Source organism: Amaranthus tricolor, chromosome 11 (genome assembly GCF_026212465.1).
Source record: "Amaranthus tricolor cultivar Red isolate AtriRed21 chromosome 11, ASM2621246v1, whole genome shotgun sequence".
Classification (NCBI taxonomy): Eukaryota; Viridiplantae; Streptophyta; class Magnoliopsida; order Caryophyllales; family Amaranthaceae; genus Amaranthus; species Amaranthus tricolor.
The window spans coordinates 15,285,839-15,313,013 of NC_080057.1; the positions used below are offsets into that span (position 1 = coordinate 15,285,839).

General features: G+C 32.8%; 1 protein-coding gene and 1 long non-coding RNA gene across 3 annotated transcripts; one reads left to right on the forward strand and one right to left on the reverse strand.

Moving 5' to 3' along the window:
- Positions 1–11,633: 11,633 nt before the first annotated feature.
- LOC130826885 (transcription factor MYB59-like) lies at positions 11,634–12,630 on the reverse strand. The gene is made up of 3 exons (XM_057692499.1): positions 12,509–12,630; positions 12,283–12,412; positions 11,634–12,150 (listed from the first exon to the last, which is right to left on the reverse strand). Exons 1-3 carry the CDS (start codon positions 12,621–12,623, stop codon positions 11,634–11,636), a joined length of 762 nt encoding a protein of 253 aa, XP_057548482.1. The 5' UTR covers positions 12,624–12,630.
- Positions 12,029–26,287, forward strand: LOC130826886 (uncharacterized). Of its 2 annotated transcripts, XR_009047144.1 has the most exons (4): positions 12,029–12,167; positions 12,266–15,519; positions 16,478–16,588; positions 25,847–26,287. It is a non-coding gene; the product is annotated as an uncharacterized LOC130826886 (long non-coding RNA). The 2 variants fall into 2 exon arrangements; XR_009047143.1 differs by lacking the exon at positions 25,847–26,287 and having other exon boundaries at positions 16,478–21,569.
- The last annotated feature ends 888 nt before the right edge of the window (positions 26,288–27,175 follow it).

Genomic DNA, 27,175 nt, shown 5'->3' on the forward strand with positions numbered 1-27,175 from the left:
AAGAGGTGATCCATCAAGAAAATCAAGACCGTTTTGTGATTACTGCAAATGAAAAGGTCATATTAGGGAGAAATGCTTCAAGTTGAATGGCTATCCTCCTAATCTGGTACTCTACCTCAAGGCAACTGGAAAGGGAAACAAGTTGCAGCTGCAGTGACACATGATGATACTGACACTAATGAGTTTATGGCAACTGCTTCTGACAGACCTACTTTCACTCAGGAACAATACTCCCAGATATTGAATCTGCTTAGTCAACAAAAACAAGAAATTACTCCCACACTTAATGAAGACTCAACCAATGCTTGTTTCCTTGCTGGTGACTTTTGTTTGCTGTCATCTAATAAAACTGTGTGGATTCTTTATAGTGGTGCAACTAATCACATGAGTTATGATTTAAATTTGTTTTCGTCATATCATAAGATAACTCCTCATGTGAATAACAATATTACAATACCTGATGGAAGTACAGTCAATGTTGAACACAACGGTTCTTTTATCCTTAATGAGCATATTTTTTTACAAAATGTGCTTCATGTACCTAATTTCCATTTTCACCTTATATCCATCAACAAATTAGGTGAAGATCTTAATCATACTATCTCATTCACAAATGATTCATGTTGCATCCAGGCCCCCTTCTCTGAACAAGCCCATTCATCTTGGTAGATTCAAAAAAGGACTATACTACTGTCAGAATGATACACCAAGCACACCAAACTCCACTTCAATCACAGTCTCAACTCTCCCATCTTGCCATTCTGCTCAATCAAATATAGATTTAGCTAAGCTTTGGCATCTTCGATTAGGTCATGCTCCATTCCTTGTAATAAAACATGTCCAACCTTCTCTCAATGTGTCAGATTATGTAAACACTTGCTTCTGTAAAATCTGACCTGCTGCAAGACAGAACAGACTTCCTTTTGGTCATAGCACAATAAAATCCATTGTACCTTTTGAATTGTTGCATATAGATACATAGGGGCCTTATAGAAATAGTACTCATAATGGTTGTACTTTGTTCTTGACTATTGTAGATGATTTTACAAGAGTCACTGGGCTTTTCCTAATGAGAAATAAGGCAGAAGCGGTAAATGTTTTTCAATCTTTCTATGCTTATGTCTCTACACAATTTCATTCCCTAATTAAAGGAGTTAGATTAGATAATACTCATGATTTATGTGAACGAAAAATGAAACAGTTCTTATCTTCCAAAGGTATCATACACCATAAAAGTTGTGCCAACACCCCTCAACAAAATGGGGTTGTTGAAAGAAAACATAAACATTTACTAGAGACTACCAGAGCTCTTTGTTTTCAATCAAATCTACCTATTCATTTTTGGGGTGATTGTGTTTTAATAGCTGCCTATCTCATCAATATAATGCCACTGCAAACTTTGGGTTTTGTATCACCTTTTGAGAAACTTTTCAAAACAAAACCAGATATAAATCATTTAAAGGCCTTTGGCTGCCTATGTTTCATGACAACCAGTTCTTTAAACAGACATAAATTTGATAATAGGGCATATGCATGCATTTTCATTGGATATCCAAATCTTCAAAAGGCTTACAAAGTATATGACATGGTTGACAAAAAGACAGTTATTTCAAGGGATGTCATTTTTCATGAAAGACATTTTGCTTTTCATTTTTCCACAAATAACAATCCTCATTCTACACCACATTACCCTTTCTTTCTTCCTTTAAACTCAACTAACTACAACAACACTTTATTTGATGACTTTCCTTCAGGACAAAATAATCCTGATGCCCTCAATTCACATAACACTCCTACTACTTCTTCCTCTTCAACTCCTTCTCTTGTTCTTCCATCTCCTCAAATTCATCCTGAAAACTTAGTAGATATGAAATCCATCAGTGTTTCAGCTCCCACCAGACAATCTATTCGAGTTAAACAACCACCAGCTTATCTCTCTGATTACTTTTGCTCACATACTGCTAATAATAATTGGTGTAATATAATACCCTATGGTCAACTCCCCATTACACATAAATGCTTCATTGCTCAGATTTCTGCTCAAGATGAGCCTAGTTCCTATTCAGAAGCCATTCAGAAGAAGGAGTGGTTACAGGCCATGCAACATGAACTTTCTATACTTCAGAAAAATAACACATGGGTACTAGTAGACTTACCCAAGGGTAAAAAGGCTATCAGCTGCAAATGGTTTTATAAACTCAAACTCAAATCGGATGGTTCCATTGAAAGGTACAAAGCAAGGTTGGTTGGCAGAGGGTTTACTCAAAAACAAGGCATAAACTTTGATGAAACTTTTTCACCTGCGATCAAGATGTCTAGTGTAAGATGCATTATAGCACTGGCAGCTTCTCAACATTGGGATATATGGCAATTGGATGTAAATAATGCATTTCTTCATGGTGATTTGCATGAAGAAGTATATATGAAAGCTCCTAATGATTTGGACAATGCATCTGGCAAAGTTTGCTTACTACAAAAATCCCTTTATGGCCTTAAACAGGCTTCAAGACAATGGTTTGCAAAACTAACTTTAGAGTTAATTTCTCAAGGTTATTATCCGTCTAAAAATGACTAGCTTGTTTCTTAAGACAGTGGGATCTTTTATCACTATTGTGGCAGTTTATGTTGATGACATAATCATCATAAGAAATGATTCTCAAGGTATTTCTCAGCTAAAGTCTCATCTTGATAAAGTCTTTACAATAAAAGACTTAGGCAAACTACATTTCTTCTTAGGTATTGAAGTTGGGTACATAAGTTCTGGGATAAGTCTCACACAGAAGAAATTTACAAGAGAGCTTCTTTCCCGCTGTAAATTACAAAACCTCAAGCATGCTGTCACTCCTCTTCCTCAAAACCTCAAGCTTCATCAACTGGAAGGTGAATTATATCATGATCCTACATACTATAGAACAATGGTGGATAAAATGAATTTCTTAACTAATACTAGGCCTAATATGGCATTTACAGTACAACATTTGAGCCAATTCTTACAAGAGCCTAGAGAATCTCATGTTGCAGCTCTTCATCATGCCTTGAGATATATAGCAGCTACTGAAGGGCAAGTCATCTTACTAAATAGTTCTGGTCAGCTTGTCTTGCAGGCTTTTAGTGATTCAGATTGGGCTGCATGTCCCAATACCAAGAGATCAGTTACTGGCTATGTGCTGATGCTTGGGTCTTCTCCCATAACTTGGAAATCTAAGAAACAAAATACTATTTCTAAATCCTCCAGTGAGGTAGAATACAGAGCTATGTCCTCTGCTGCAAGTGAGGTTGCATGGATGGTTAGGCTTCTAAAGGAACTACAAGTGCCTATCATCAAACCAGTGGTGCTGCATTGTGACAATATGAGTGCCATTCATATTGCCAAGAATCCCATATACCATGAAAGGACAAAGCACATTGAAATTGATTGCCATTTCATAAGGGAGAAAGTTTTAGAAGGTCTAATTCAACTCACTTATCTTCCAACTTCATCACAACTTGCTAATGTGATGACAAAAATCTTGCTTTCAAACCAGCACAACAGGTTTTTGAGCAAACTTGGGATGATTCTCACCCCTAGTTTGGGGGGGGGGGGGGGGGGGGGGGTGTTACATGAATATATGCTGCTATATCTCCTCCATGCTCCTAGGCACTTATAAATCTGGTATAACAGAATTGCCAGCTCATATGCCAGCTCTTCTGTGGTTTGTTACAATTTTGAAACAGAATCCTACAAGTTTATTCTCACCTAGGGGACTACTAATTCAACCAGGCATAATCCAATTGAGTCACACAACCTAATCATAATCAAGGCTCAATAACCAGGGAATCACTTCGACACCACACACAACCATAGTGCGTTCTCTACTATTTAGGAATTTGTTCTCATAGTCTTCTAATGCTTTCATTTGACTTGCCTATACCATTGCTTTCATTCTACTTGTCTATACCACTATCATGACTATTTGATAGCATAGTTTACGTTACGGCGATCGATAATTCTAACACGATGCATATAACCAAGAAATATTGATAATACTTTGAAACAATGAATATGATAGTTAATTACTGCGTGTACATACCTGTAAGCGCCACTGCACGACCAAAAGCTACAAAAATCACCAAACTAAGGTTCTACTTTCCTCTTATGAATTGGGAACCTATACAAGTTAGGAATAGAACTAATAAGTTCCCTTAACTACTTTGCCGTACCAACTAAATGTCCAAGTAACCACTATCACCCATTCAACAAGAGTTTTCGATTACTCAAGCACGCACACAACTCATTTAATACAAGTCAAAATCATTAACTCAACAGAACATAAGTCTTTTCACCAATTTAAGAGTAAAAGTATATGTGAATCGTTCCTTTTCATCAACTAATTTTGAGTATATCGGTTCGCATTACCCAAAAATAACTAATCACAACTAAGCCTTACAATTTTAATATAACCCTTACATAACGATAAGACAAATCTTAGAGTTATCGAATCGCGACATCATTTGTTACATTCTCCAAAGCTAGAAAGAACTATAATCAAAACAACACGACGAGCAACTTTAGCAACCACCAACAATAAGTTGACATTATGCTCTTAGCTTACTAAATTATGCATTATGACTTCAATAACAACCTAATAAGAGTACTTGTAATACACAACAATTAGCAACTATTATTCCCAATTTAATAACCAAAGACATTTCCACAGCGAACTACAATCATCACCATTACTAACTATCACAACAATAATTAATCGACTAAATCTCAAAATAACTTTTAAGGTTATTTAATCAATCATCACACCACCAAAATACAGCATAAAACACACATCATTAGTAATTTCATCTCTAAATCCAAACCTTAGTCATTTCATATTCAAAGATAACACTTTTAACTATTAGCCATAACAAGAATCAATAAAACTAATACACCACCAAAATGTAACATGAAAGCCCACATCATTACTAATTTCAACTCTAAATCAAACCCTAATTATTTCATATTCAAAGATAATATCTTTAACTATTACCCATACTCAAATTCAATGAAACTAATACACAATCAACACACAACTCATAAACATGGTAAATTTTAACTAAAAACAATAAATTATTCACTTAGGAAAGTGAGAGATAGCTTACAATGGGTGGAACTAGGAAATAAGTCAAGGAGTTGGTGGTTCTTGTGGTGGTGAAACAACCCACCGTGTGTGATGGTGGAGGAAAGTTGCATGGTGGTGCTACACTTGGCGTCACAACAACCTGCTACTGTTGGGGGGCAAAACACAGTTGTGGTTGCTGCTAGGGGGCAAAACACATGCATTAGCGATTGCATACTTCTAAAGAAACTCAAATCAAGAATGTTACAATTCAGACTATTTGGAGGTTGTTGTGTAAGAATGAATGTTAACCCACCTTGCCTATTGTGTTGTAGCCAAATCGGATCATTGTTTGTGATATGAACTCTTGCATTATCTTGTTGAATAAAAATTAGTGAAGGACCTTTACTTGGCCACTTTCTTAGTATGTCTGGAATGAGTTGTTATAGAAGCATAATCCTATACACATCTTGAATAACTAACTCGGTTGGTTTTATTTTTATAGGCCCCTTTGGTCGGTTCTTTGAGTCCCACATGGCTGCCACCCTATTAATGAAAGGGAATATGCCTATTTTCCCATCAAATGTACATTGCCCATATCGATTCCATCTTGGCCTTGCAACTGCCCCTAAGAACATGGCCTTAGGTATGAATTTTGATGATTTTGCTGCTCTATAAGGGATCTTTTCTTTGTGTGCAAGATAAACTCTTTGTGTTTTTTTGGTTTAATCGAACACTTTTCATCTATGTGAATGAAATCATACATGGCCTTGTATATTGGATGTATTTGAATGGTGTCCTCTTGGATAAGGCTCAATATCCACTCTACCCTTCTTATTTTGTTGGCGTTGGTTAAAGCCGGGTATAGTGGACTGGAATGTGCCTTTATTTCTCCTCTTTTTATCAACCTCCAAACCATTGATGGTGCTAAGTCTAAACAACTTGCCACATCTCTAATACACGTACTGTTTCCCATTGGTTTAGACTCAAGTATATTTGGTGGTACCACCACTCTTTTTTGTCCATAGTTTTTGTATTTTGAATCTACAACGTATGGCTTGTTTGCTTCTTTGGTTTGCATTGCTCGTTTCCATAAGTTTCTTGCGGTTGTATAATGATAACCATATTTTTGAGAAATCCTTTTGAATGAGCCATGATGCACTATTTATGGGATCAAGAATTCTCTCTACACAGTGAGGAACGTTGCAACAAAAGTCATATACAATTCTTGGATATGATCAGTATAGGGACTGATCTTGATGCAAACCCTCTCAGTTTCACTCACTGATTGGGCTTCACACCTCTCACCCTTGGAATGGCTTCACTCACCAATCCTGTAGTGGAATCTTGCTATGGCCTTGAATGTTTCACTCACACAACAAGGCACACAGGACAGAATTAGAACCCTCTAATTCCCTTATAAGGCTTATTTAAAAACACGCGTGCAACAAGTTCCCTAACAGGACTTAAACAACCTTGCTTATTCCTAACATAACATGAATTAGAAAATAAAACTAAGTGTTGATTCCTTCTTGGTTGTTGCCTTGTGCCATCTGATCTTGGCCTATGATGCAAGATTGGGCTCTAAATGGGCCATGAATCTTGTATGTCTCCATGACCTCTTCCATGACTCTTGCTTTTGCTTGGAACTCTTCATGTGCAATGAGTTGATCTGAGCATAGTTGAATGCCCTTATTGTAGTAATGTGCTAATGCATTGGGCCTAAGGTCAGGCCTACGGTCTTGCCTTGAGTCTTGATGAGAGTTACAAAGGGGACTTGGCTTATTTGATTGTTCACCAGAAAACTTTGACTCATAGGAAGATTTTGAGTTCTGCTTTGAGTTCTGTTGCAAGATACTCAGAGTATTGGCTTGATCTTCTTGATGGATCTTTGAACATGATTCACAAGAGGTAATGAATCACTTGTTTTTAGTGACAACATCTCTTGAAATGTAAGATGCCTTAACTCATTGTTGAGCCTTGGCTTATAATGATTAGATTGTTGTTGTGTCTTCTAATCCTGCATATTTTGTGGTTCTTCATCTGATTCTGAACTTAAATCTGGATCATATGCGTTTGATCAAATGTATCATGCCCCCTGTTCCTCATCCTCACTTCCTGAAGCTATTACAAGGCAATGATGCACTGATTTTTTCGGGACTATTAATGCTGTTTCGGTTACCAAGAAGATGAAGGTTTGTGGACTGATTTTTTTGGTATAATTTACAACAGCTTATATAAGCTAATTGAGAATTTGTAAGATCTTTTTTCGGATTATACATGCAATCTATGTTTAGCTTCAATTAATTTGTTAATCCATGTACTTGTAAATTAGCCAATGCAAGTAGTGTAGGATGTACATGTATGGCTGTGTTATGTTTTGATGCTGGAATACTTTCCCTCCTTTTTTTAAGAATACCCTCCAAACTTTCCTAATTTGGAAAGTTTAGTAAATTGGTTAATTTCCCTTCTTTGTACGGTTCTCTCTCCTCATGACTACAATAATATAATCAATTTTTTTTAAAAGTTTATCTTTTGTTTAAATTTATTTTTCTCTCTCATACTTACAATACAATTATTACTTCACACTACTATCTAATTAAAATAATACACACTTCAATCAAAGTTTCTATTTTTCTTAATTTGTGTGAAAAATCCATAATGGACAAAGAAATAAGAGCAGAAGAAGTAATATATTAGTATAAAAACCCGTATAATGCACGTTGTTGTGAGTATTAAGATAGATAAATAAAAATTTCAAAGATATGTATTTTCAAATTATTTTAACCATTTGTTTTTATTAGATTGTATGATATGATTTAAAAAGTTCAATTTTAGTATTATAATTAATTCAACCATTTGTTTTTTATGTTAAGTAAAATTTAATAAAGTATAACTCATATTTTTTTTTTGTTTTAACCTTATTTATATCATTCTATGCAAGAAAATTTTCTATTTCATTAATATTATAATAATATTCAAATTATTTACTTTATAAAGACGATAAATTTACGGTATTTAGCAAATTCAAATCAATAATTTATTTAATATAGCCCAACTAAGCCATAATCATTCAATTTATTTTATTTTAAAAATGGTAAAAACACAATTTAATTAATTTTTAAAATAGCTAAGATGACAGAATGATTAATTTTACTTGTGACATATGAAAATTAATCATTTTTGTCCAGTTCCATGGGATGACATGTGAAAACACAATTTAATTAATTTTAAAAATTATTAATTTTAAAATAGCTAAAATGGTAAAAACACAATTTATTTAATTTATAAAATAGCCCAACCAATAAAATTAATCATTTTTGTCGAGCTCCATGGGATGACATGTGAAAATTTTCCTCCTTTTTATGGATTGTATGATTGGCCCACATTTTTTTCTTAAAAAAATTAAAAACGACCTGAATTCTGATGTTATTCCGCAGATAAAACCTAGATTGCTTGGCGCCATTTCCATGGTTCGGTTTTTTTTCCCTCATATATCTTTCTTGTATCTATCTTCCTCCATTTATTATGCTATAATTTCAACCTAATTGCTTCATTATCAGGTATTTTTTAATTTTCAGTTTTTAATTTGCTTCAATGGCGTCCAAAGTTGGTAATTTCTCATTGTTTAAGTGGAGGTAGTTTTAATTACATGACGATTTCTCTACCTTTTATGCATTTTAAATCTTCGTAAACGGCACTTGTGAATTCTATAATTATCTTTTCGTGATATCCATGATCAATTATTAGTAATTTTTTACTCAGTGAAATTTCTGAAATATTAGATGATTGAAGTGTTAATTTAAATATAGTAAAGGAGGACAATAGGAAAATCGTAGAACAAAAATTCTTGGCATCATGCGAACAGATGACTAGTAAATTTGGTAGGGATCCTTGAAGAAGAATTGATATATGAGTGGAAAAGAATAAACCTGAATTAAAGACGTAATTCCACATTTCTCATTATTATTTGTGGTTGATAAATATGTTTATTCGCGGTTGGGTCTGCAATATCATCGATAATCAATTAATTTGATTTTCAAATTTTGTTTTATCTTTTATGCGTTGTAAAGAATTAAGAGGAGCCTCAGAGCACTGGCAATGGTTCTGGTGTTACTGTTTGACTAAAAGGTTTTGAGTCCAGTAAATAGTCTCTTGCATAAAGGGGATGTAAGGTTTGCTCTACTGGGTTGTTTCGTGGTTTGTCTTTAAAGTGAAAATTTGCTTTAGAGAGTCATCTTTTTGCTTACTTTTCAGCTCAAATGAGAAATTGAAGCTTTGGTTGTGCTGTTTCTGTCTGTGCTAATATTCCTACAACAGTTGACTGATGAAAGTGGAATCATTTTTTAAAAAATTATGCCTATATTTTTATATTTCTTGGGTCTATATTACTACCTCCTATTCAGCTGAATTGTCCCATTTTTTTTTTGGCACTATTCACTTATCACTCTTAATTTGTATTTTACTCTTAATCTATAAGTTAAAACATAGTCATATGGGATCTTGTTTGATTTGTCTCAATACAAGGATTATTAATATCAACTTTTTATAATTTTTAATTAAGCATAATTTGAGATATTAAGAGTTAAAATGTTGCCTCGGCAAGTGTGAAAAGTCAAATGGGACAGTTCAGCTGAATAGGAGGGAGTATTATTTTTGTAGCATGACTACGGAAGACGGTAGGAAAAGATCAATGCTAAGGCACTATGTATATTTAGAATAAATATACTCCTATTTTAAAGAAAGATCACTTTGATTTTAATTTTTAAATTTTAGTTGGAGTTTGTATTAGGTGGATAGAAAGTAAAGTTTTGTAGATTAAACAACAGGCTACTTGCTATGCAATAATATAATATAGTAAATTTAAATAACATAGTGTAAGGAGGAATTATATGGTGACAAAATCTGCTCAATATAGGACATAAGGTTATGGACAAATTATCAAAAAAAATTGATTTCCATTGTAGAATACTGGATGCTTTGAGTTGTAAATCATTTCCTGCTGCATTTTCATCATCAAGTAATATTATCATTATCTTGACAACTTTAGTTTAATGATCAAGTTGGAAAAACAAGGTGTAGTTTCTTAATTAATCACTCATAGAGTTCATAGGTTGTTGTTAATAGCTTTATCTAATGTATTTGTTTGCCTACTTCCAATATTCATGTTAGAAGTAGTAAATTTCAAATTAATAATAGCTTTATTGATTTTGATTTACTACTTCTTTGAAACTATCAAAATTTATAGTCATTCATAGAGTGGTACCTAGGTCTATGAAGGAGAATTTCTAACAGTTGTTTGTCACATCATATGATATTAAGTTGCTAATTGCTCCTCTTTGGAATTTGGTTATAAGGACTTAAGGTAATTATTGGATTTGTGGGTTAGTAAAGCTCAACCTGATATGCTGACCTTTTTATCAAAGCTTTCCTATGCTTCTTATTTCTGGTGTGGAGTTCTGATTTTCGTTCGCATGCAAATTCAGATCAAAAGTGAACAAATTCGTCAGTTAATTATACAAAAGATAATTGATACAATCATATTTACCAGAGCCTGCAGACTTCCCATCAAATCCCTTATTGAACCTTCATTTTTGAAACTCTAGATTAACATTTCTGAAACTACATTCTCTAAATGGTTTTTCCTCATCTTTTCTTTAGTTATTTTCTTATCTTACCTTTCTTTTTACTCATTTCACGTTTTGTTGTAAAATAAAATTGTACCTACGTTTCTGAAACTCTAAAATTATCATTTCTCTTTTCCGTTTCCATTTCCGTTTCTAATATCGGAACAAATTACGTTTTAGGTAACATTAGATTCAACTGAAAATAACATAGCTAGACTAGACAGGAGACCATGATAACTAAAATCAGTTAGGTAGTGGTGTAAAACAATATATCCTTCAACTGAAGAGGTTATGTGATTGGCCTTTTTTCTAAATAGTGTGACATGTGTTTTTCTCTAAACTAGAGCTCTTTTATGTTTGGCTTATCAAAGAAAGAAATGATCGAACAAATAGTAGATACATGACTTATAAAGAAGTTAATATACCAATTGAGCTTGTTAGTTGTTATTATGATCTCAGAAGTTATGAGTTTTACTGTTCTGAACCTTCTTTTTATCTGTGTGAACTCATCTTTGAACCATCTGTTGACACTTGAGGGTGGTCTTACAACAAAACTGCTCTTTAAACGATACTGAAGGTTAAGAAACAGAAAAGTGGAAACAGAAAAAAAAAAATCTAAGGAAATGATAGGTGAATACATGAATACAAATTTCCATTCAACTAAGCATAAATTATATGTTTATGATACATTGCATTGAGGGACATACATCTTATTAGAACTCAGAAAAAACCATGATTTAGAAAGTGAAAGTAAGAACTATCTAGGTACTAGGTATATAATCATGCATGAATGTTACAATGCTCAATGGACTATATATGGTGAGGGAAAGCTAAAAATCTATATAGAGCCCTTACTGTACAATCATAGTTTTCTTCGTAAGATAACAAATTTGGCATCAATAATATAATTAATACTAAATTAACCAGTTAGAGACATGTGCTCATGTTGGTAACAAGAAACAAACTGATCATTAGTGGAGAAAAATATCTTACTTTCATCTCCTCCAACTCTCCATAGTGTCTCTGGACAATATTCCCACAGTGAAGAAGCAAGTGGAGGACAATTAAAATTACCTCTTTCACGGTACACGTCGCAAACTGGTTTAATTGGTTCATCTGAAGTGATATCTTTCCATATGTCATCCATAGAATAAAATTCTTCCCTCTCATCTTGGTCTTTCTGATACTTCTTCCCTTGCAGTGCTGACATATCTTGAACTATTGTACTGTCAAAGCTTTCTGTTGTCTCATCAACAGATTTTGAATTCACTGCCCTGTTATTCCATGAAGAGGAGGAATCTAAAGTTGATGATGACGATGATGATGGAGATGTTTCTTGTTTCTTTTCTTGTGCTTTTTTCCTCATATGTGTTCTCCAATAATTCTTTATCTCATTATCGGTTCGCCCTGGTAATCTTCTAGCAATCCGAGACCATCTGCATGTGATTAAAAGGTAATAAATTGAACAAAGATCAACATATATTTCAATCAAGGTTTACATAATTAGTTGTTCTTGTGTTAGAAATTTCAAATTATTTTGATCTACTGTAGGTTACTGAAACACATACCTATTTCCCCACTGAGAATGAAGTTCCAGGACAAGTTTCTCTTCATGAGGAGTCATCTTTCCTCTTTTGAGCCCGGGATGCAGGTAATTAACCCATCGCAAGCGGCAGCTCTTACCTGTTCTTTTTAAACCTACAAGACAACTTTTGTTAATATGGATGCTCCTTCTAAGAGTTCCCCATACTTCAAATAAGCATACCTATTATTTTTCTCCCGCCACCTTCAAACCTGAAACTTTAGCAATGAAATCCCATCGCCGGTCTCCAAACAATCCTACAAAGCAGACCAGTTGAAGGTCTTCTTGTTCTGTCCATGGACCCTTCCGGATTTCTTCTTGGACCATTCTGACCTTTTACTTCTGTTTGCTTGATTGCTTCAGTTAGATGGATTTTTTTTAGTATGGTGTTGTGAATACCTGGACTGCCTGCTGTATATTCCTAATATTTATATTAAACAATTTACAATTTTTTAAACTCATAAGATAATCTTGATAATATTAGAAAATGTTGAATTTGATCATCAACTTCATGTGTTCCCCACACTTTTGTCTTTTCATGGGCAACTTATGCATATGATGTAAGCCACTAAATACAATAATGTCTAGAAGAATTGATATGGCACTGTTAATATGATTGGCTTTTGTTATCATATCATTTATTAATATACGTTTTACTTCTTTATTTACCGATAAGTAAGCCATACTATTGCATGAGTTTAAACTTTTTTACTTTTTGCGTCTGTACCTTCCTCTCTGTTTTCTTCTTGTTTGTTGTTTCCTTTGTTTCTTTTTTACTTTCGGTTTGAATAATAATTTTTTTGGTGTGTGTGGCTGAGTGTGGCTGGGGCGGTGAATGCACTGGGTTCAAATCAAATTTGAGTTCTCCATGAGAAATCTTAAGAATCAAATTGATGGTTTTTCTCAACTGTTGAAAAATAACCCACACGTGGTCTCAAATCGAAGAATTAGAGAGAAAGGTTGACTAACATATAAGCGATGGACTATTCTTCCTATTACCAATTGGTTTGTGTATAATCAACGGGTTTTGTATAAAAGTCTAAATTTATCAGTATGAGTAAAAGCATTTTCTTATTAATTACACATTGCACAAAATTGATTTTTGAATTAGAAGAAATTCCCAGTATAAGAAATCCTTCTTGGTTTCTGTTAATTGCGTAAGGTGTTTATTTTTTAGATGTAGTTGGTAGATTAGCGCTTTACCTGTCCAATTGTGATGTGCTGGTGGCATGCCCTTGACATTGGTGGAGGCCACCAGTATTAAGCTAGGGCCAAAGGAAAAGAAGATAATGACAACAGATTAAAAAAAAAAGAAGCAATTAGATAAAAGCTCATCTTTTGATAATTTGGCTTATTGGGAGCCTTTTCCCTCTTAGGATAAGACAAAATACATATATTTTTTGATAAAATACTTTATGGGCACAGGCAGCTGCTAATTCAATGCTTCAAAACCATTGTCAATAGCTATGTAGTGGCTCCTTAATGAAGCCTATAAGGCGATGATACAATGTGCATGAATGCTTAATGCTTCCGTTTCATAAGTTTGATTATCTGAAATAGTTTTAGAGTTCATTTTAACTTTATCTGACTCTTATGTGGTTACCCATATTATGGTTGAATTCTAGGGATAATGCATTAGGAAGGAAGGCGTAATCAGTTTCTCGTCTTTCTGAACACTAATGAACCATGCACAGTCTGCCTGTTCTGTATTTCTTTTCTGTCTTTTGATAGTTTTGTGCTTGCATTGGTTTAAGAAGCAAGAATTTTACGAGTAGGTCTACTTGGTGGTTGCAAGGTGGGGTGAGCGAAAAATTGTTTTTCTCTATATCAGAATCCATTGATTATGAAAGGATAAAATAGTAAACCATTTATTTCCTTCCATTAAATGAGATGAGTGTACTTAACAGGCATTGCATCGGCATTTTTACAATTACATTGACCAGTTGGTCTAATATGAATATGCATTTTAAGATTCCTTTACCAAAGTGTTTTTTGCATTTTTAACTAAGTTGGAAGGTATTCAAGACATTTTGATGATAGATTAGGGTTTACATCAGTTGCTTTGAATACTACTGGCTAGCAGTGGAGTTTACGTGAGAAGCTGTGAAGCTTTTTATATGACAAAGATGGTTTAATTTGAGGACTAATATGTTGGGCTATAATAACCTGTAATCACAAAATATTAACTGATAGTAGTGGTGTCAAATTTTACCCCAGATAAGGCTCATAGTTTTAGACATATTTAGTTGAGTTTGGTTACTTCGATGATTTATTAACTTTGTTTTCATTAGTTTTTTTGATTAATTTTTTCATCAATCTAATTTTTATTATTAGGAGTGAGATCTTAGTTTTAAAAAGCGCACCAGCCTCAATTTCCACCTTGTGCGCCTCGAGCTCAGGCTCAGCTGCAAAACACCTTAGATAGGTGAGAAAAAGCTCACTACAAGAGCCTTGGGCGCCTTGAAAAATGAAAAAACATGCAAAGAAGAAAATAATCTTTGAAAATTCTTCATATTCTCATTATATTAGTTTTGTGCTAGAGTGGTGTTTACCGCAAGGATATGAATGTTTTTAAGCTCGTTGATTCTAAAATATGAATATCATGTTGTTTAAAGTATTATATATGTTTTAAAAATGGATTTTTAAGCTTTAGCAAAAAAGTGCACATAGTCTACAAAATGCTTACGCCTTCGCCTTACGCTTTGCGCCTAGACTTTAATGAATTTGCAACTCTGTACCCCTTGTGCTTTATAAAAATAAGGGTAAGATCATGAAGTGATACCATTTTTTATTTATTCTGTTTCGTTTTATCTCAGCCTCCCACCTATGGATTTAATACAACTCTTTAATCAGGCCAGTCATATTAGGAAGAATATTTTGATTGATTTTGGTGCATTTGAAGAAGCAACAAAAGTGATCTATCTTAACTTGTCTATTTTCTGAAACTTATTTATCCTTGATTTTCAATCTTCAAATGCTTTGTTATTTGAATCAATTCCTCTGAAAGTGCCATTTAGTTTAGTCCCCGTAGAGATCAGGTAAACATGATACCTGGTTGACAACAGAGAAAAGGCTTGGAATTCTATGATTGGTGCCATCTCTCGGAATCTCAAATATTTTTTACTTTTCAGGAACTTGTTCTACTATGGATTTTATTTACTCGAGGAATTGGAGGTAGCACTAAATGAGGGCTAGATAAGAAGATGTCACTATATGGGATAAGGTATTATAGTGGTTATTTACCAATAATTTGTTTGTGCCAGGGTTGGCATTTTGCAGAAGACACTATTTCCTAGCTCTAGGGACCAATATTGTTAGATGGTTCGATCAAGTTGTTTTTGGGCCAAGTCAGTTTCGGGTGACCCTACGGACCAATGCCTCATAATTTTTTCTTATCATTATTTTTTTCAAAAAATTTATTCATTAATTTGTTTTGTTTTCAATGAAAAAGTTTATATTAAATAAGATTAATATAGCAATTTTTGGGCTACAACAAAGAAATGTCGAATCAAATTTTTAATATTGACTAAAAACGTAGTGGGTCCCGACTAAAAATGATGATGTGGAACCGAGAATGTTGAGGTGGATGGAACTGGAAACTAGTTAAAACTTTTTGACCTAGATACTCTTATTTTTTTGAGTCGTCTCATTTTAAAGGTCAATGGTCAAATTTTCGGGTGATGAACCTGTAATTTCCGTCGGATACCAGGTCGATTTCGGTTGGGTTAAAATTTGACATGTCTAAATATAATATACACGAATTGTTGTTTGAGACAGTCTCACCAACAGAAACTTTATAAATGGGTTAAATAATCATCTCATACATATTATGAGAATATAGGCTCCTTGTTTTAGGTCGTCTCACCAAGAGACGGTCTCTAACAAGAGAAGCTCTATAATATAGAGCGGAATGAGAATGAAAATGTTTGCAAGAAGATAAAGCTAAATGCGTGAAGTTTAGATCACAAATATAGTGGGTAACTCTTAAGTTCAACTTTATTTTTACACATCTAATATGGGGTGCAGCCTGAAAAACAATGCATGTTTTGCACCTTGATCACTCCAAGTCATACCCTTTATTTGTGGTCATGATTCGTAAAAGATGAGGAATATTTTATAATCTTCATCTTTATTATTGTTGTTTATCTGGAATAATTTATGTCACTCCTTATCTTATGCAGACTGCCGTAATGGTGCGTGTTTTACTCACCACAAATGCGAAACCTTGAGATTTAATTATAACCCTTGATATGTTGATATATTAAGAGTGGACCACTTGCTTTTCTCAAAGGGTATGGCAATTCTCCTTATTTTAGAGATTAGTTATGACTACAAAATACACATAGTCGTGTTGTGTTGGATCCCATTCTGCTTCTTTGTTTTATTGGTGCTAATTTATGAGGATGGAACGCATGATTAATACTGTTTCTGGAATGATAATGGTATTACAGTCTATTTAGGAAATAAGTGTCTTTGCATCACTGATTAATCTACATCTCCTTAATTCTAGGATTTTGTCGCCTAGTATAATCGTTAAAGGAAGTTCTGATAGTGGCATTCATGATATGTATGCAACATTAGTGTTTGTTTGGGCTTGTTTCCTAAAGAATCGTTTTGAGGGTCATGATAAGTATGCATAAGAATAGAGACTAGAAGCAATAACCTGTTTGTTAATGGGAAGGCTGAAAAGCCAAGGTAGTTATCAAAGAGCCATATATAGGATTAATTATTGTATTATTGGTGGATCCTTCTTGCTTACTGTGTAATCGTCAAGGGAAATAGGCTACTCATGTTGTCCTCTTCTAGCTATAAATCACAGCCTTCCATATTTGTTTTTTATTATTCCAAATATGCACCTTCTGTTTGAAAATAGTTGTTCCACTTCCTCTTTGTAGGTCTTTTTTAAGAGTTATGGTTGAATTTTATTTGTTTTAATAATATGTGATCATTCAACACCCTCCAACAGCTTCTTTCCTTTTTGTGAATTGTATTGGGTTTATAATTCTTTTAAGTTATGGTTAATGTATAGAGGAAAAGGAAACTGAATTACTTACATGGTCACCCTTTATATTTGTGTCAAAAGTGATTGGTAAACTTATTTTTGTATTTAGGAAATATTATTTTGAGGAATAATTAGAAAAGCCAAATTAATTTCATGTTAAACAATCATAGTTTATTTTTAATTTATTTAGCCCGGAATTGTTTATAAATTTTTTTAGTAAAACTTACTAATCATATAATTAAAGAAAAATTATCCACAATAATCCAGCCTTTCTTCCATTTTCCTATAATAATCATAACTATCAATTAACCATGAATAATACCATGTAGTATGTCATTTAACCAATACTATTGTTAGCAAAATTTTGACCAATTATTGCAAGTCACATTTTAGCTAGTTGTTGCATATTCATCTTCCTCATTCATATTCATAATTCATTAAACCATTGTACTTATTCAGTACATTTCAATTTCTTCTCATTTCCTTTCTTCTTCCTTATTTATCCATTTTACTCCATTAAAATCAAAAATATGCACTCTTGCTCATTTTCCTTGCTTCTCTATTTTTTTCTCATTTCATTCAAACAGCCCCTCTCTCTCATGCCATAATAGTTTCACCATATGCAAGTTATATATCGAGCCAAACATAGAATTCACACTTTATTCAACAACATACATCTAAAATCATAGCTTAAATTAACTAATATACTCACTAATCATAAATTTAGAACAAATTAAGACAAGAATCAACTAATGTATGTACTAATGATAGAAATTAAAAACAAAGAATTTATTAAGCAACAAAATGATAATAAGTAAAATAGAGATAAATACCTAATTGATGAGATTTTAATAAATACCAACTAGATAAATGAGAACAATCAATGATGAATAAGTATGAAGAAAAAAATTGAAATCAAATGGAAAAATAGTATTGCAATTGCTTAAAAAAAACCTTGAAAGTCTAATAATGATCTAGGTTATAACTAACTGAAAAATACAAATTAAGTTTAATAAAACCATTCGGTACTGATGGGCGTAATTAATCAGCAAAAAGGAAAAGGAGGTCTTCTTCAATGGTGCATCAATGAAGGTCCAGATCTTCTTTAATGGTGGTATATGGTTGGAGGGAATTAATGTTAATGAGGAAATGATAGTGAACAGGAAGTGAAAGGTAAAAAGGTAAGTAAAAAAAAAAGTAAAAAAAAGGAAATTTAGTTTAAATAATAGAAACCGGTTGTAGGTTACCTAACAATAGTTCCGGCTAAATGACATAATACATGAGATTATTTATGGTTAATTGATAGTTCCTATAATTAATTAAGTTTGTAAAAACATTATGTAGTGAGATTTTTTTATTCAAAATGGGGGATCAATATTATTGTTTTGCCAAAGACTTTTAAAATGCGATTAGAAACAACCTTATTTAGATGATCCACACCCAGGCAACTTGGGTCGGGTTGGGATCCATCTTCCGGTTGATTTTACCATTCAAATATCTCTAAAAGCAACTTAAATAATTTGAAAGACTAATAAATTATTGTTGAGATGAAATTTAATTGTCTAAAACCGCTTAAAAGGTTTGATATTGTGACTTGCCTTTTTAGTAGATCTAAGTGATTAATCCTGAGTGCTAATTTGGATACACCATTAGAGTATCATGTTTGTCATAGTCTCTTTCTTGTGTTGGGTTGTATCATATATGTATGTTTCTAGCATATTTGTATGATGTCGCTATAAGTAGGTGACTTGGTGCAATCCTTCTAGCATTTACATTGTTTTTGGATGGAGAGATTTGGAGGGGAATAATTTTGTTTGTTTGAATAGCAGGATTTGAAAGAAAGGAGGATAGAGGGACTAATGTCTCTAATTTTGTTAATAACCAAAGCTTTTCAAAAAGGGGTTGATTTGAAAGGAAAATTAACTATTAAATAGACAATTGTTCATATTCAAAGTTTTTTAAGCTTTCATTAAAATGTGTAGCGATATATTGCTAGTATATAATTTATTTAGAATTTGTGTACTTTATTTTCCTTTTATTTACCTTTAATTTCCTTCTATTTACCTTTAATTTCCTTCTTATCCAAATAATGGAAATTTTCATCACTAATCCCTCTCCTTTTTTTCTCTTCTCTTTTTTTCCTTTCTCTTTGTTTTCTATCCCTCCTAAGATCTTATCCAAACATATGTTAAAGGTGACAAGGTTTGCCCATTTTGTATGCCAACTATTGCTAAGCTAGTAAAATAACCATACTTTCATGATTCAATTGTTCTTGAAGAATTTGATATATTTCGTTATTTTTAATGCTCAATGTATAATGTGAGCCGTTATTTATAATAAAATAATTAAATAGAAAATAACTATTATAAAGGATATGAAAATAAACTATTAAAAAATAATAATTAATTTTTTCAATAAAAATTCTACTTTCTAATACTCCCCTTCAAGTTAAGTGGTAGGATTTTGAACTCCCAACTTGTATAGAGTTTCTTCAAATGCTTTTGATGCATCGTGAGATTATCAACTATTTAGTCTTTTGATCTCACAAAAGGTAGGCTGATGATTTTCCCTATAAGATTTTCTTTTATAAAATGTTGATCTACTTCAACTTGTTATGACTTTTGTACGGTCATGTTGGAGTGGATTTTCAAAAATGTTGATTGTTGCCTTGTTATCACAATAAAGTTGACATGTTCATTTTGAGGGAAACAAAGTTCATTCATCAACTTCATGAGCCGTATAATTTTTGTAACTCTTTTAGCAATTCCTCTAAATTCTGCTTCTGCATTGGATAAGAGAATTATCTTTTGTTTCTTGGTTTTCAACATAATTTCATAAGATGTATTTGTGGATCTATTTCAATAACTTTAGCAATTTTAGTTGATTTTCTTCCATTTTTGTCACCTGCTCAATTTGCATTTGTATAAGCCAATAAATCTAGTTGATTTTTTTCTCGAGTAAAATACCCCTTCCCCTAATTCTTTCAACGTATATTATTCTCATCATTGCTTCATAAAATGCATAAATCTACTTACTACTCCCACAACATATGTAATATCTTGTTTAGTATGAGAAAGAATAATGAATTTCTAATATCTTGCCTAATATGAGAAAGATTTATGAATTTACCAACTATTTTCTGACATTGTACTTTATCAGCTGGAGTTGCTCCTTCAATAAGCACACAAGTTCCACACATTTTAAGATATTTAAGATATTGTAAGGGGTTAAAAAAGATGTTTAGATACCCTAAGGAAGGATGTTTTAAGCAACGTTGCCGTATCCATAGATTTTGTTCGGTGGATCCATAAGCTAGCATTGCATGACCAGCTGGAATCACTTCATCAACATAATGCAATTTGCCTCGTTTAGTACCATACCCAATAATATTTCTCTTCTTGCACAATAAAATTATCTAGAAAACATTAAAACAGTGTAATCTAGTTTTTTAATTTACTGGCTAATTAAAAGTAGTTTATGAGATGATTTTAGAATTATGAGACAATTTGTTAAACAAAAATTAGGTGTCACTTCAACAGTTTTTGCACTTTTAATGTCAACAATATCACTATTAGCAGTATGAATATAGGTTCTTTCTGAAGAAGTAAAAGATTGTATTTCTATATGGTTATAAGTTATAGTATTCGTTGCCCCACTATTAAAGATCCATTTGTTAGAATCAGTAAGGCAAGATAAGCCATAATTTATTGGTGGTTTGAGTTTGGAATAAAAACATCTGTGGGTTGGAGAGAATCTTTGGTTATTCTAAATTATTTGCCGGTTGATGAGATTAGATCCTGTTTTTGTGGATTTATAGAGATATCTTTTTTCTTCCTCTCTTCTTGTCCTTCTCTCTCTTTCGCCATATTTTCATGATTTGAAAGAAGTTTGAGATTATGAAGGACATTGAGTTTTGATTTTATGATTTGTGAGGGAGCAACTAGAGCAACTATGATTTTGAGTTAATTTCCTCCTTTTGTTAATAATCATGATCAACTTTAGAATACTTTATCTTTGTTGGAGGGCATTTAATGATGTGGAAAAGCAAGAAATAAAAGATTATTGCCTTATCAAATGTAGTTTTCTAAGGAGTTATATATGTTTTATGGCTCAAGAGTTGCATAATTAGTTTTGTTTATTTGGTCGGTCAAAAGGACCAAATTTTTGTGAGATTTTGGTTATTTGAACTGATTTATTGTGTTAAACCAACAATTTAGGTTTTAAAAATAATAATTTTTAATCTTTTTCAGTTTTTAGAGATTTTTTTCGTAGATAATGAAGTCCAAAACAATGATTTTTTTTTTTTAGTGTTTATCAAAAAAAACCATTAGGTCTAATATCATGAAAAATGTCATAAACTAAGTTTAGGATTCGAATACAATAACTAAATACTCCTAGAAAACAACTATTATTAAGGATCTGAAAATAGACTATTTAAAAATAATAACTAGCTTTTTAAAAAATAATTATAATTTCTAAATGTCCTGTTTTTAGTTATTCGCATTACCAGTTTGTTGACCAAGCAACATAATTCAATTGCCACATTATGAATTTAAATTTACTATATTAGTCGTAAATAAGGATGTTCAATGGGTTTGATATGGCCAAGTCGGGCTTAAGTAAATATGGTATGGGTTGGATAAGAGCCCTTAAAATTTAATATGGGCTTTATTTGGGCCGGGCCTTTTAAGCTAGCTGGCCCAATCCAGCCTGTTTTCATTAATAAAAATTATAATTATCCCCAGTGATCAATTTCTAATAATTAAATTGTAGAAACATTTATAATCTCCATTGGCATTGTCATTTATAATAATTGTAGTAGAGCTCGTTTTTTCTATTTATAAAGGCCCGTTTTCGGTCTTTATTAAGTCCTTTTATATCCCGCTCTATTTTAACCGTAGTGGAGCCCGTTTTCAGTCTTTATTAGGTCCTTTTATATCCCGCTCTATTTAAAATGTGGTAGAGCCCGTTTTGGGTGTGTCATATTTTTAACTTGGCTTTTACAAAACCTATGTAAAACATACTTGATCCGACCCGTTGAACACGAGTATCACAAACTGCCAAATTCCTGGAACAAGCTATTCTGTTTCTGTTTTTGTTTCTGTTTTCCCAATTTTCTTTCCATATTTTGCTTATTATATAATTGGGGGATATATGCCATAAGGACGGTTTTCTGTGGAAATGTAAATTTGACTCTTCTGCAACAGTAGAGCCAGCGTAGAAGGGCATTTCAATTACTAAGCTGAGCCGGTTATAGTCTATGTGGTAGAATTTGTGAAAAATCATTTCCTTTGAAGTGGTGCTTTGAACGCTTACATGGTCCAAAACATCAGCTTTAACTAGTTGATAAGATAAGTGCAATATGATGTTACGCACGTTTATCTGTATCAATAAATTAAATTTTGTGCTCTAGTGACTATCCCATTCATCACATATCACGTAAGCATTTACCTTAATTTTCTATATGTAGGGTGCCAGTCCCTTCTTTCCATTTGTCTTGTTCGACGTGGATGGTGTCCTGGTGATTGTCATATATTGTGATTAGAATTTTATATGGTGGGTGTTTTTGACAAAATAACTTATCGGACAATTTTAACTTATTTAGATATAAATAGAGGTTAGAGTTTTTTAAATCAACCAATGCTAGTGTTTTGGTAAATTTACTAGTTGAATAAGCTTGTTATATGTAAGCTGTTTTTTAAGAAGTTGCTCAGCAGGTTTAAAATTAGTTGATCAAGTCAATAAACGCATGGTTAAATCAGTCACAGTAATTAGTTAACAGCTATCAGCTATTAATCGTTTATCAAACATTTTATTGAATCATGTCAAATTAAAAAGAAAAGTGATATACTCAGAATTGTGATAGGACTCGTGGGAGAATGACATGATTGATTTGTATATTTGAGCATGCATTAAACAAAGTTCCTAATTAATTATTGTGATTTGTATATCACTACAAAAAGACAAAAATATTAATGAAGTAAACAAAATAAAAAAGATAATAAAATTCTTTCATGTAAGAGTGATTTGACAATATTGCAAATCACCGTATACATCCTTATTATAAACATTGAACTCTATTGAGCATGACAAGATTTGTTTTAGAAGTATTTGCAGCATTTGATATCGCTGTTCATTAAAATATACTTTATAGGGAATCTTTAGGGAATTTTACTTGATGCTAAGTCTTTTAAGGAATGAGCAATATCTATATGAAATTTCAGCCACTTGTTTGATTAGTGGCAGTTATGAATTGTATTATCAATTCTTAATAGTGATACACTTTGATGCCACTTAGATATTTTTGTTCAACTTGATATATATCTAAGTATCTAATTTGATTATTTTATAAATTTTTTATATTTGTCCAAATTAAAGTGACGCTCCAACATAAATTTATATTATACGAATATTTCAAGTGAAATCAAGAATTTAATTAAGCCAATTTATATGCGCTCCAACAATAGAAGTTATGTGTATAACTTTTTCCAACTACAAAATACTATGCTCCAAGTCTTGAGTATATAGAGTATCAGTAATGTATGATAGATCTATTGTAGATAAGTTACATGGAGAATATTCTTTTTGGTTGAACATAGGAGAAATACATCATAATTCATATGAATGATCGAGTTCGTAGTTTTAAAAGGCATTTGGCACACCAAGGTGCATATAGGTCTTGGTGTTTTCATAGGCTAGAAGTATATTTCGCTCAAAAGCTTATAAAACAACTTGTGAAAATTAGTTGGAGGTTATACTGATTAATCTTATTTTAGGATGTTTGTTATAACAAACTTCATATTATTTTTAGTAACAAAAAGTTTGGGTCTTGTTTTTCTCTTTTTCAATAAATAAGTGTAACAAGCTTCTGTCTCAATAATGAGAAATACAATACAAAACAGAACGTTAGTATTCTGTTCTTTCATTTCTTTATTTTTGCTTCTGTCCATTGGTTGTATGGTGTGTAATGGTGTAAGGCAGTAGCCTCCTTCAAGACTTCTTTCATGGTACTAGAGCATGACGATTAATCCTCCCTCTCTTCTGTCATTTTGTTATCTTTATGCAGAACAATAGGATTTATCCTTCTTTGTTTTATGTTTCTTTCTTTCTTTCTTTCTTTCTTTCTTTCTTTCTCTTTTCTCCTTCTCCTTTCTTGTTTTTTCTGTTTTACTCACCACCATGAGCAATGAATCCAAACAAAATATCCTAAACACCACTGATTCTTCACATATTCCTAGTAGCGTATACTATCTACATCCTACTGACCAGGCTAATAATAGGTTTGTTCTTGCACCCTTTAATTGTAATAACATTGGTAAATGGAAAAGATCTATGCTAAAAACCCTATCATCCAAGAACAAAGTTGGGTTTGTTGATTGAAGCTTGTCTAGACCATGTGTAATTAGCAATGAGTATAAGGCTTGTAAAAGATGCAACAATATGATTATTAGTTGGATTCTTTCGTCTCTTGATGAATCCATCTCTTCTAGTGTCTTTATCATAAGTTAGCAAGCGATATGTAGATGGAATTAGAAGAAAGATTTGGACAACCATCTTCAGCACATCTCTATTCATTGCAAGAAAGACTTGCTAGAGTTGAGCACAAAGATGGGATGTCTATCGCTAATTTCGTTACACAAGTAAAGATAATTTGGGATGAGATAGATAATATCATCACAACAACAACTTGCGATTGTTGTAATAGTTGTGTCCTGAACAAGAAAGTTCTAAAATTACAAAATGACCAACGTATACTGCATTTCTTGATGAAAATCGACGACAAGTTCGAACATGTTCGCTCTAATATTTTAATGATGCCTGAATTACCTAGAATTTTTCAAGTTTATAGATTATAGAATATTGCAGCATGAAGAAACCATAAATTGATCAGTAAACAAGGCAATAATCTGTCAGTTGAACCTTCTGCCTTCGTGTCCACAAAGAGACAAAGCCAAGAAAATATCAGGGAAAGAAAAATTACTACTGTGAACATTTCAAAATGAATGGTCACTCTATCTCTGGGTGCTAAAAACTACATGGGTATCTTAATAAATCCAAGAATAGCAGAGTGGCTGCCATTGTTTGCACTGATGATGATAGGATAGATGTGCAAGAACTAGGACTTTTTGAGGAAAGACTCATGAACCTCATTGGCAAAAAACAACAGGAAAGTGCTCCAACAACCGAAACACTCCATGCTGAACTTGCAAGTTTATCTACTATGGCGGGTAAATCTTGCTTTTTCACTAAAAATACACTAATTGGATTATTGATAGCGGTACATCTGATCATATGTACAACGTTCTTGGTAATTTTTTACACCATAAAGACATTTCTCCTCTTCATCATTTCATAAGCATTCCTGATGGATTCCTGATGGAAGTAAAGTAAAGGTTAGTAAGATTGGAATAGTCAAATAATTTGACAATCTGTTCTTGGAAAATCTCCTATATGTACCTGAATTTAAATTCATTTTGATATCTGTTCATAAACTTTGTGCTACTAATGATATTTCTATGTTTTAACTAACAACTTGTGTTTGATCCAGGTCCCTTCAATGAGAAGGTCTACCCTTCTTGGTAAAAGTCATCAAGGCCTTTATTCTGTTCATGTTCCTGTTATCACTTCTCAAGCCTTCTAAACCAAGACTAGTCGATCCAAGAAGGATGATAACGCCTCTTATTTTGAAACTTTTACTAAGCTTTGGCACATTAGATTAGTATATGCCTTTAAAAAGAATGAAGATCATGTTTCCTAAATTGAATGTAAATAAACTCAAATATTCTTACCTTTGTACTATTTTCCACAAGGCAAATCAACATGCTCTTCCTTTCAATAACAGTGGTATAAAGATATAAGTTGTTGTGCCCCTTTCCTTATACAATTTGTTAATTTTATTGAAAATTAGTTTAAAACTCATGTTAAGATCATTAGGACTGACAATGCAAAGGAACTATGTGAGGGCGAGATATTGAGATTTTATCAGTCAAAAGGCATCCTACATCAGAAATCATGTGCTTACACTCGTCAACAGAATGCAGTTGTTGAAAGGTAGTATAAGCACCTCTTTGAGATGGCTAGATCTCTTCAATTCCAATCTAATCTTCCAAATGAGTTGTCACCTAAGGGCTTTTGGGTGTCTGTTTTGTCACCTCACCTAAATAAGGAAGAACCAAGTTTTTATTTAGAGTCAATCCGGTTGTCTTTATTTGGTATCCATATGCCCAAAAATCATACAAGATTTATGATCTTGTTACACACAAAATTATCATTTCAAGAAATGTTATCTTCTATGAACAACGCTTTTCATATCACTTTGGGACTTCCTTATATATAATGAAAATTTATCTTCGGAAAGTAACTGATTTTGGCACGCTTAATTATCACATGAATCAAGACAATGATCCTATAAGCATGCCTTTTTTGGAGAAAAACACTCATGACCAATAGTCCAACATGTTGGACAACACACAAATTGGCACTATTATCCTATAAGCATGCCTTTCTTGCATTATTGATCTTACGTATTTAGACAGTTCTACTAATGAAAATTATAGTGTGTTGGATGTTAGTCATAATGATGCGGTCCTAGCGCTCCAAGCAAGTTTAAACGCATATCACAAAAACCATCATATTCACAAGATTATGTCTGTAACAATTCTACCACACACTGGTGTAATCTTTGTTTATTTTGTGTCAATTAAACACAGTTATTCAGCCCATGCAGATATCAACTGGAGTGAGCCTACTGTTTCACTCAAGCCTCTAAAGATCCCATATGGGTGAGTGCCATGAACAAAGAATTTGAAGCCTTAGTAACCAGCAACACTTGGGATCTTGTTGATCTTCCTATAGGTAAAAAGGCCATTGTTTGTGG